Source organism: Acipenser ruthenus, chromosome 2, assembly GCF_902713425.1.
Source record: "Acipenser ruthenus chromosome 2, fAciRut3.2 maternal haplotype, whole genome shotgun sequence".
NCBI lineage: Eukaryota > Metazoa > Chordata > Actinopteri > Acipenseriformes > Acipenseridae > Acipenser > Acipenser ruthenus.
In genome coordinates, this window is record NC_081190.1 from 30,117,153 (window position 1) to 30,129,843 (window position 12,691).

Consider the following 12,691-nt stretch of genomic DNA (forward strand, 5'->3'; position numbering starts at 1 on the left):
TGTTATTGTCTAAGTAATGAGTTAGCTCAGAAGATGATGACTGTTTATGCAATGAAGCTGTGTGCCAAGTGCCTAAAGATAGACACTGGAGGAAACACATTTCCAGTGAGAGAAGGTAGTAAGTACAGGGTCCAATAATGCCTTTGCCAAAATAAATAAATCCACAGTCACAGGTGGATGTAGGAAATTAAATAAGTATAAGACAAAGCAATTAAAGATCATTTGCAGAGGAACATCACAATATAATAGTACTAATGAGACAGGACACAAGATAACAAACAATCATTAGATCAGAGCATGCATAACAATGGGAAAACTCTCAAAACAAAAAACACTAAAATCTAATTGGTGCACAGCGCGTTAAATTCTGAAGACAGGGCAATTATAGCATTTACAGGCTATAGCCATTCATTATAATGATAGTGATATTTTGAACCCAGAAATTCATGACATACAAATTCTTCTGATTCGTATGTGTTCTCATGGGAGTTTCTCGAAGCTTCAGTGGAAAGCCACTGGAATTCCAATTAGTGCCAATATAAACCTTTTTGGTAAAGCCCTGCAGAGTAACTATAGGCTTCATATATAGATGGCCAATAGCAGCACTACAATAAAAGTACAATGTAAAGAGAACTACGTCATAGTGAGGTTCAATTAATAAAAACAAAAGGGGGTAATAAAGTTGGGCAGTGAAAAGGAGACTAAGTGGAATTAGCTAATATGTCTGCTACAGGAAATAAAAAAAAAACCCTTGGAAGAGAAATTTAAATAGCTGCTTGTTCTCTCCTAGAGAAGACTTACTATACTGGAACATAATTCAATTACCTTTTATTTTCATGACCTCTGATTTCAGAAATGCCACACACATGCTATACTTATCCAATAATACACTGACCACACAGTATTACTAACTTGATACAGTACAATATTATTATTACAAATGTATCCACAATGCTACTATGGTATGAACCTCGCAAGTCCTTATTACTGAGCTATTCTATCACACTTTTATAAAACAACAAAAGTGAAAAACGCTTCAAGAAAAAAAAAGCGACACGCATTTCGGCCACTCATTATTATCACTTAAACCTCACAGACTGTCTCAACCAATCAGGTAACAAGTAGAGTGGTCATTATCCCACGGGAAGATTCCCTCTAAAAGACTTTAGAATCTTGATTATTGATTCATAACTACAAATATTAACCAAAAAACATATCTTAAAAATGTCTTCACAAACAAAAACCTTTGTTTGTTTCATAACAGCATTAATAGAACTCCTCTTTTTCTTCCCTATGGACACTCTTCCTTAAATGCGCTTTACTTGCTCTTATCTGCCCCCTATTTTACTGCATTTAATCCTGTACTTTAGAGTACTGTAATCTGACAAGTGTTATTTAATCTGTAGTATTTTGTATTTAATTATATCCTGATGTAACTATCACTGACAGTGTTATCTGCTCCGTTATTGAATTGTATTTTGTCATACTTGTATTGCTAGAACCAAAGTCATTGTATTTATCTTGCTCTTAATTGTATTATTACTTGTACTGTGATTCTTGATATGTATTTTTGTTTACGACTGTAAGTCGCCCTGGATAAGGGCATCTGCTAAGAAATAAATAATAATAATAATATCCACCACAGGGGTCATTACCTGTATATAATTTACCTTGTCTTAAGTTAAGTGCACTTGCATTAGGCTTGTGACACCTAACCATTGACACAGGTTATGACCACTGGGACAGACATTAGTGCTAGAAAATTGCATAAGACTACATGGACAAAGCTCACTGTAGGATATCGTAACATGTAATGCAAGGGTTTGGCCAGTGAATGACATGGAACGGGCGTTCATGGGGTGGATTTAGCACAAAGCTCAAGATGAGCACTCTGGCTGCATGTGGAGAGCAAGTAAAACCAACTTGTTGTTTTAAAACAGCCATGGGGGTTAGAACTGGACACTCGGTCATTTGGGGTGTGGGGACCACAAATTAAAAGTTCATAGAATTGTTTCAATCCTGCCGAGCCAGCCCTGTATGTAATGGTTTTACCTAGGAAAGCCAATCTTTTCATGTAACTTTCACCAGTTCAGTTCCTTGTAACTCAGTATGTTTACCACTATGGAAGGCTCTTACTGAGAAAGAACAACTGGTAGCAGGAGGGGAATTTGGGGGTTGGGAAGGAATGGCTGAGCGGGAGACATAAAATGACCTGAATTCCTCCTGCGCCTACTAGCATGTTCACACAAATGTTATAAGAGACGAAACCTGAGGACTCTGGCTAGCCCTTTCAGTTTTCCCACTGATTGGTCCTGCCCCCCTGCATGGGGCAGCAGACACTGCCAGGCAGCTGCTACTATAATTAGCTAACTCTATCCCCTCCCATCTAACTCTTCTCACTGGGGGAAGGGGGCTCTGAAATTAAAATCATCTGTGTAAACAAACATCATAATGCTAGTTACACACAGCCAAGCACCCCTCAGGCTGCAACTTCTGTGCCCGAATAGACAGTTCCTGCATTTACTGGAAGCAACAGTTTTTAACCCTTTCCAAGAAACACTGAATGACACATGCGAGACTATAGTGAAGACCTGCCAAAAGTTTAAGTTTGTCCGTAGGGTCTAATAAATGCACATATTTCTGTCTAGAATATATTACATTTGGCTTTAAACCATCATTTCCACTGCCAATAAAAAGTAATGAAAGGAATGCTTGGATGTTGTTGTTTAGTTGAAAAATGTACTATGTGATATTTGTTTTTGGCTGGGTGTTTTTTGGGGGCTAAGTACTTTTAATGATTTTAAGTGGTCTGAAATGTAGGCTACAGTGATGTATTTAAAACTAAAATTATTTTTTATTTTATCTGACAACTTTAACTGCAAGTCAAGAAGTGAAGCTGATGAGTTAGTTCGTCAGCCACTTTACAACCTTTCTGCATTTGGGGGACTCAAAACAATTTGCCTAGAGTACGTGGGTGGGGGCAGATATAGTGCAACAAGTAGTAGAAACAATGTAACATTACTCAAGACTGCAGCAGACCCAGTTCAAGACGATTCTTGGGGTGAGGTTCAGCGCACTAAACTTATTATATTAGCAAACCAATCCTACAAAGACCAAGCCCACATCACAAAATGTTATTTTTCTCTCTTCCACACTGCCTCCTTTGCTACTGTGTCTACCTTATTGGGGGTCAGTGGTCCTGTATAACTTGGCCTTAATTGAAATCTGGCCATGTTAGATCCTGGGCCAAACTCTCTAACCATTCCATACTTTTAAACTACATGCTCACTTCCAAACAGGTCCTGCTTCAAGTTTGGCTTACGATCAACCTACTGTCCTAAAGCATAGGCTTTATAAGTCAGTGGGATCACATTAGTCCTTAGTTTGAAGTATCACCCACAATCGCCATGCAGTAGAGCTGGAAGATGGAAAATATAATTCTCAAGGCAGGAGTTCAACTGCTGACCTTCATGCTCAGAGCCCAAACATGTGGGTTGGGATCTAGACCTCAGGTTATGGCGCATATTTCCAAATTAAGTATACACAATTGCACATGACCATTAGATTTCAATTAATCTGCAACTGGGGCATTGGTGGGTTCTACAAAGAAGTTGCTATGTGTGGCTTCGGGTTAGCCTGTTATTCAAAGATTTTATTTAATAATGCTCCCATTTCTTTAAAGCAGATGGGGAAGCTTTACTTCACTATTGCAGTTTATTTTATTGCACAGCTATGGCCAAAGGTTTTGCATCACCCTATAATTAACATATTTTGCTTCATAAAGTTGAATGAAACCTGCTGAATAATGTTAACATATTGAATTACATATCGCTTTGCAGCTTTCCATATACTTAACAAAAAACTGACAAAAATGTAACAATGCGACATATCAAAATCTAAACTGAAATACTGTACTATTATGGCTTCCAGTAGACTTTTGCAATATCATTTAGCTGTTTCCTTGTTTACATAATGCTAAGTAAAATAATAGATCCAAACTCTGTTCATATAGTTTTTTTTTTTTTTTAATTATGCCTCAATCCTAAGATTCTAGGTGTTGCAAAACTTTTGTCCATTGTTATATAGAATGTAACAACTTGGTCCACTGACTCCTTTTTTAATAACATTGAATTTGAACTCCAAGGAACACAGTGCTGTATAAATGACAAACAGTTTTTAATTGACCAGTGACTTTGGGTTTTCCAAACAGCTGTATGCTCTCATTGAGTCTGTGATATGTATACCACTGTATAATATGGCTTATGCCTATACTAATTTCTAAGATATTGTAGCTTAAGCACTTTGCCATATTTTAATGTGTAAAACTATCAAGAAAATATTTGTAACAGTAATTTAACATTTCTGCTATTTTTTACTGTAACACTTGTTTTTGTTCAATCACAAAATGTGCCTTTGGCTTTGGACTTGCTTTAAAATAATTGAACCTGTATCTATCTATTCCAAAAAAATAAACGCTGTGAATTATGAAGCTACCTTGCCTTGGCCCAAGCTTTCTGTTAGCTTATTGTATGACTTGTATTGTAACACTTGAATGTATTTGTATTTGCTTGCGATTGTAAGTCGCCCTGGATAAGGGCGTCTGCTAAGAAATAAATAATAATAATAATAATAGCTAGCAGGGCATGTTTGAATTGCTTGTCAACTCTATTTAACCTCACGTTCCCAAAGCAGATATGTATAAGTGCATTCTCAGCTGACGGGGATGAAAATGATCTACTTTTGCCTTATAGAAAACTAAAATACGTTTAATATTAATGGTGCATAAATATTACATACTGTCATATGTACTAAAAAAAAGAAGTTTATAAAAGAAGATATGATCCATAAAAAATAGACACTGAATGTCGCTATTTTCCTGTAAAATCCTAACTTGAAATATAAGCATGCCTTGTCAACACACACCACTAACAATAATAGCACCACTCACAATAAACTACTCTTATTTGTGCTGTCTAGGCTTTTTCTCAGCTACATGACATGTTGAATATCCCCAGGTGCATTAAGTGTAATTTATATCTTATACTATACCATAGCTTTTCATGTTCCCATTGTTTGAAGCTAGTGCTAACCAGTAAATTGGCTGAAAATGTGGTTTAGAATATATCTCCAAACTTACAAGGTAAATCAAAGCAGAAGAAACACATACATATACTTCATAAGCTTTGGTCTTTTCTTTTTTTATATAAAATGTTTTATAGTAAAAATGAGTTTAGAGTTTGCACTTGCATATGAAATATCAGAAAGCACAATATGATTTAAAAATTGTCCATATGCTGTTCACTTTCGCGGGCTTGCTTGCCTTGAGTCACACACTGGAGTTAAATTTAGTTTTAAGTTTCCTTAACCCTTGTGGTAACTGTTGACAAAACTGACCTGCTGCTACTTAGTACATCCAGTTTTACTCTTTCACTTTTTTCAAGTTTAATTTTCCTTCATTTTTATTTTAACCCGACTAAAATTTAAATACCTGGAAAAACAGTAATCTCTTTTGATGATAATACTCCAGAAAACGAGTTCCACATTATCCCTTTTAGAGAAATCCTCCGCAAACTACAAGCCAAATTCTGAATAAAAGACAATAAATAACAATGGACTATTCCAGAGTATATTGCTAATTTAGTGTTCCAAATATCATAAGAGTGAAACTGTCCTTCACATTCACACATACACATACACAAACACATGCCAGTCTCAGAGTGTAAAAAAAGATAAGCTTTAAGAAAAAACATAAAAAAGCCATTGACTTACTGCTAGGGCTTGAAGCCTTTCCTTGTGTAATTCTGCCTCAGCCATCCTAGAAAGAGGGGGACACAGAAGAAATGTAGTCACAAAAGGAGAAATGCAGAGCAACTGCTTTATTCAACGAGAGTCAGTGAGTGAGAGCTAAATAACACAGAAGCCAGCTCCTCTCGTGTGGAGTCTCCAGTCAGTTTGAGGCACTGTGTGCTGAAGGAAGGATCATTTCAGTCACTGGACGGCTGCCTGATTTCAGCCTGTAATGCTGCCTGCATTTCTCTGCTCTAGCTGTCACAGACCATGTATGTGCACGGGAAAGCAGCTGAGTAGAGGGATAGCTGGCATGGCTGTAATTTTTTTGCTGCTTTGACGTCTTAAAGCTGAATGCTCCTCCTCTACAAGGGTGGAAGGCGCGAGCTTCACATTAGCAGCATGCTAACAATCTGTGCTTGCATGTGTAGTGGTGTAAAAAAAAAAACTAACAGATAGTAATTGCATATGTGAGAATGAATGAGGTTGTGGGAGAGTACCATTCACCATTTAGAACAAAAAGGAAGATGACAAAAGCTTTTCTGAGGCTCTTTTATTCCCTATTATATAAGACATACTGGCAGACAGGGCAACTCCAGTGGGTTATGGCCTGTAGCAACTGGACATCGCTGTTTGAATCCTTGACACGTGCCACTTGATGATCTGCACGCTATGGGGCGATATCCACTTTTCTAAAATGAAATGGGATACAAACCTTAATTTTTCATTCTACAGTGCTGCATGTTTGTATAAGCTTTCAAAGAATATCCTAATATATGATTATGTGTCTTTCTGGATTTATACAAATGTTAATTTGTGCAAGGAATACTGCTTAAGGGATAATGGTATTGCTGTGGTGGGTGACAAGGTAATAATGGAACCCAAGATTATTTACCTTTGTTTGTCTGAAATAATCCACTGAAAAGGATAACCTTTTGAGAAAAGGGCCTGAGCGTCACTGTGAAGCCTATCCTCAGTAGGCATTGGTTTTAGAACAGATGTAATATATATTGAGTAATAATTAGAGTTGCTAACAGTGCTGTTAAAATAAAGCATGGCCCGTTATAATTTAAATCCTTCTGATAAAAGAAACCAGCAACAAAGGGACTCCACTTTTTGAATGAGAAGTTAGCTTGCAGTTACTTTTCTTTGTTGCAAAGAATCTTTAGAAACTATCAATGCTGGTAACTTTGTAGCATCTTCAGAAGCTTCAGTAGATGGTTATGTTTTGTGCAGTAAGTTGTCAGAAGCTGTCATGTGTTTATTTTGCTTGGCAAAGTTAAAGGAGGAGTGAAGTGATTCCTATTAAATGTGAACCTTGCAAAGAAATGACAACTTCTTAGTCAAAAGTGTTACCTGAAAATAATTATATAAGATTATTTTCAGGTAATAATTATATAAGATTATTTTCAGACTGTGGGAGCTGAAAATAAGATTATTTTCAGCTCCCACAGTCACTCGCTCCAAATCAACTCTCAAGACCCACTGGTTCTCTCTTGCTTTCAATGCTCTTCAAGCCTGATATCTGTTATTAGCTGTTGTCTAAATTGCTATTTCAGGTTTTTCACCATCTTATTTGTATAATTCTGCATGACACACACATCCACAATGTTTAGAATTCACATCCTAGCCCTGTATTTAATGTATTATGCCTGTATTTAATGTATTTGCATTGTTTTTTTACTGTTTGTATTTAATGTACTATTACCTGTATTTCACTGTATTTAATGTATTATGCATTGTTCCTCACTATCTTGTAAAGCGCTTTGTGATGGTGGTCCACTATGAAAGGCGTTATATAAAATAAATATTGATTGATTGGTAATCCCATGACATCAAGACCCACATGAGCAAAGCTTATAATTACACCCTTACAGCATATGTATTTGGTTTTGAATTTGTTTGTTATAAAAATGGTAAAATAATACATTTCAGAGAGCGAGTAAAATGAAAACAATGGGGTCTGACAGAACTGTATGCATTTCACATTCTTACAAAAAAATAAATGCTGGTTATTGATTTTTTAAATTTTATTTACTTGCATCATTTTGATTATGTGACATGTTTATTTTGGTTTGTTTTTTTTATAATACATCTAAAAATCCTTTAAGTCTCTTCAGGCTTGTGCCAGGTTGTGGATACTCTAAAACGTATATTATCTGTGGACAATATAATATATTAATAATATTGTGAATCCCTTAGGCATTCTAAGACAACATTGATCTATTTTTTTATTCTGTTTTTAAGCAGAACTGCCCATCGGTATAACTTACTTCATCCTGTATTTTGTTTTCTAAGGCAGAGTAAGATTTTGATAACATATTTCTGATTGAATGAAGTCTTTGCAATTTGATGTTGTTAAACGTGACAACATTAATTCCATTATTTTCTGTTAGTTGTAGGTTTGAGTTGAATACCATCATTTCTCAATTTAAAAAGGGTTTTGATGCTAAACAGGCACCAGTTTAATTATAGCACAAGTTGGTAGTGTCCAGGGCTGACTTCTATCCAGAGGCTTATGTGAAACAGTACAGATGTAAACGAGTTTTTCTGTCACACATACAGTAGCTGTATTTTGAGAACCTCTTTAATATGTTCCATTACTTTATTTTAGAATAAATATCACACCTCATAACTGGGTTTCAGTTTGCACTTTTACAGTTGAGGCTAAGTATATTAGCCTCAACATTTGTCAGATTACCTCTTTGAAACTGAAAAACAACACTCTGACCTTTTCCTTTCTCTACACTCCAAACCCCCATAGTTCTGTAACTGCATCTCCAGAGCTCATTTTGGTTTCCAAGCCAAAAAGCTAGCATTCCTCTTGATCCATTATCACAAAAAAAGCTCAAGTGTAAAGATCTGTGGACAGACCTGGGCCTCAAGCATGCTAACACACTCTTGTCTGCTCCTCATAGCTCTGACACTTTGGAGAGCCCGCTGTTCTTTCCTGTACACAAGTAAAAATGCCTTAAAAGGAAAAAAGGCTGAACCAGCCATTCAGCAGTCTGAAGTGTGTCTCGGTGCTGAAATACTCTGGGGAATGCAGAAAAAATGCCCCTGGAAAAGATTATAACATAATGTTATGGCCAACTCGTGCACAAACAATATAAGCATTGTGTACTAACATGTTTAACTCCACAGGATGTTCATTTTTACTTGGCTTCCCTAGAGGTACCTTATTTGCTAAAAGTGTACTATATGTTAGGAGCAAGGCTTTCTAGTTACTATGGTACCATATGAGCATGCCAACAACTGTGGTAGTCGCCATCTACTGACATTTATCAGAAGAGGCCAACCTAGCTTTAACTCAGCTTCACCACCCTACATACTAGAGGTGCTAGACATAGTACTAACATGTCAAAGCAAACCGAATTAGCCAAACACAGTGCTTTGGATGTAAAAAAAAATACAGGGGTTTCCAAGCTTTCTTGGCTCAAGGTCCCACCATGCAAGTAGGCATCCTGTTTGTACCAATATAAGTAAAGTACTACTGCTTACATTATGCTCAGTGTTATTTCTGTCTGACTGCAAATGCAAATGCCCCTGGAAAAGATTATTACCAACATAAACCTTCCTGTCAAGGTAAGCGGGAGAGTTATAGTTAATTTTATTTATGTATAAATATATCAATATTTATAATTATAAAGTACATTAATAAAGTTGCCTAATTTGTACTCCTTACAATCTCTGCCTTCTGTTGTATAATGGTGCTCACTGTAAGTGTGGGCACCAGCTGACATCAATGTACCAGTCGAAATAATCCAAAGCACCTAACAGCAGTGTTTGTATAAATTAACTGAGCCACTTGATCTGGGGAACATTGCTTTGTCAGGATCATGTTGGAAGAGATTTTTTGATATATGCTACAGCGCCCTTGAAACCATCTCATAGCCCCCTGCCCCCAGTTTGAGAACCCAGGCATAGTAAACTACTGTCACTTTTGAAGATGTATAATGTTTGCGCTATTGATGCAACAGAATGTTTTTAGTATTTATAACAAAGGTTTCCATTTTAAATGCTTTGTTAAACCTTCTTATAATCTTAATTTGAATTTATTATCAACTTGAAATACATGCTGTAATTTCTTGATGGGCTCTGTTTTTTAAAAGCAAGTGTAAAGGTTAAGGCAAATTTGTTTGCAAAAAATAAAAGTAACTGTACTAGGAAGAATTTACTGAGAACAATAATTGAACTGCTACTTCCTGAAACTGCCTCTACATGTTTTGACAGGTAGTGAAGGCATAACAACTATTTATTATGAAAACGAACCCTTGTCTTGTATCATACATTATTTAAGGAATAACAGCTTTGCTTATTAACACACTTGACATCCATAATTCCCTCCCCTTTTCCTCTCTAATAATGGACTCCAAGCCATCTATTAGCATATATTATTAAAAATGTTGCATGTAAATATGTCCCAACTGTGACACCATTATATAGATGCATATGCCTGCTTCAGGCTTTTCTTAGATTACTATTTAAAATAAATTGACTGACTGCTAGATCGTCTATTCAAGTAATGTAATGGTAATATAACCCTCTATATATATATGTGTGTGTGTGTGTGTGTGTGTGTGTGTGTGTGTTTGAGGTGGGTCTCACCCATGCTTGCTATTATAAAGCCACAAATATAGCCTAAATGAAATTTCAGTGATTGATTTGATACTAGCTAGGCATATGGAAATAAAACATTCTCAGAAAGGCCTATAACATTTAGTATTGTAAAACTTGAATTATTGACCCATTAGGTAACACGGTCCTACTGAAATACAGTATGTTTACTGCAAAATTTAAAGAGTAAATTATAATGCTTATTATATTTGGCTGACAGACATGTAAGTCACCTGTACCTGCCTGACAGGCTTTCTGTGTGATAATATCGCCAGGATTCATTGACAGTGTGCTAATCCCCTGTATAAATCATAACGTGTGTGGTGTCCATATATTCTACAGTAGCACAGAGGAGCCTTGTTACATGCAGATGTTTTTAAGACATAGTAACAAGACACAGTAAGACAGTAATAAGTAATAAGAATGCCACATTCACAGCATTTTAACAAGAACGACATACAGAAACTGTTTTTTTTTTTTTTTTTTTTTTACCAAGGATGAATGTGAATGTGTTCCTACTGAACATCTGATGATTCAGAAGTGTCCGTTGTAGCGCCCCCTATGTCCTACTGCAGTGGTCTTTGAATCTTGTTGCCTATTTTTCACTCCAGATTTTCAACTTAATTGTGTTCCTATTTGCAGCACTGATGCAGCACCCAACTTTAATATATATTTAGAAAATAGTTTGGACAAACTACCACACAACTGGGACATTTGCTATTCACTTTCACAGCTCAAGTGATATCAGTGCACCACCAACTGCCTTGACAGACATAAATAAATAGCTTTGCCCGTCTTGCTTGTCATTTTGAAACACTTCCTTTCTATTACTAAATCCCAACATATGGTATGTTTGCAGCGCTTCTGGAACACATTCAAGTCTGCATGCCACACATTTTATGTGTGCTCAGCTAAAGGCAATATGTGGGGGTGGGGGTGGGGGTTGTTCATCCAGTTGGTGGGTTACTTAAGAGTAAAATTATAATATTTCTGATGAAAACAGGGAACAGCAGTCAACAGTCCAGAGCCCTAACCACTACTCCACACTGCTGCCCTAAACTTCATGCCTTCACAAACCACAACATATTTAGCTATCCAGAGTAAATAACATTGTATATTATTTGGGTAAAGAAATTATTCAGCGAAGTGTCTTGCCACTAAGTCGAGTGTTGTGTACTATCTAAAATATTTCATTACAATGTTATTAATGCAGCAGTGTGGAGTAGTGGTTAGGGCTATGGACTCTTGACTGGAGGGTCGTGGGTTCAATCACAGGTGGGGGACACTGCTTCTGTACCCTTGAGCAAGGTACTTTACCTAGATTGCTCCAGTAATAAAAACAAAACTGTATAAACGGGTAATTGTATGTAAAAAATAATGTGATATCTAGTAACAATTGTAAGTTGTCTTGGATAAGGGTGTCTGCTAAGAAATAAATTAATAATAATTAATGCAACCTAATATTTAAATACATAATTTCAATCCTATAGATATTTTTACCTCCCAGCCTATTGTAAAGTGATCCCCGCCTCATCCCACACAGCCACACCAAATCTGTACTCACCACATTTCCAAGCTGCATTCAAAGTATTGTACTCAATACTTCTAAGGTAGAATTATTGTAGCAAAGTGCTGAATCCCCCAAACAAATGGACACCATCCAAAATAACATTTTATTCAGCATTTGTTAATGATTTATGAGCTATTTGGATCCCAGGTTATTCTGTTTGACTTGCATCTGAAAAGCCCTCTCTCAATGAATGGTGCTTTTGTCATTCCAGAACAACCAGTCATCCATGTCCCTTTAGCGTTGGCAAATGAAAGGTAACATATACCTCAAAACAATGTTAACGATGTAATTGCAGTGACAGCTAGGGCCCGACAGTCCGAAGTCATAGCAACCAATTTAAAACTGTGTCAAACTCCTTTCAAGGAAATGGTCTCACTTGGCATTTCAGCAATGAAGTCACAAATGCTTGATTCCACATTTCAGAAATGGAACAAATGTACAGATTATGTTATGCTTTTGTTCCCTGTACCTTTGGTTCTATTGAGTCTTATAGTGCTAATACTCACATTTTGAGCTGTAAATTAAATTTCCTGCCCAGAGAAATGCTCATTCAACTACATTGTAACCTGACAGAATTTCATAAAACAAGAGTCTTAGCTAGTAGACATGAATACCCAAAAGCCTGGGTAGCTAGTCCTTGTAAGAAAAGAGGTTTGCACCTTTTTTTAGATTAATTTAAAACTGTCTATCAGTTTGGAATTACCAGAAAGGACACTG

The 12,691-nt window shown here is 36.4% G+C and overlaps 1 protein-coding gene across 3 annotated transcripts in view; it reads right to left on the reverse strand.

Moving 5' to 3' along the window:
- The window catches only part of LOC117971244 (A-kinase anchor protein 2-like), a 172,904-nt gene that overhangs the window by 131,974 nt on the left and 28,239 nt on the right, over positions 1-12,691 (reverse strand). For all 3 annotated transcript variants that reach the window (XM_058993772.1, XM_058993774.1, XM_058993768.1), the window contains one exon: positions 5,770-5,815. In XM_058993772.1, the coding sequence (XP_058849755.1) occupies positions 5,770-5,815 (46 nt within the window). The remainder of the gene's footprint in view (positions 1-5,769; positions 5,816-12,691) is intronic.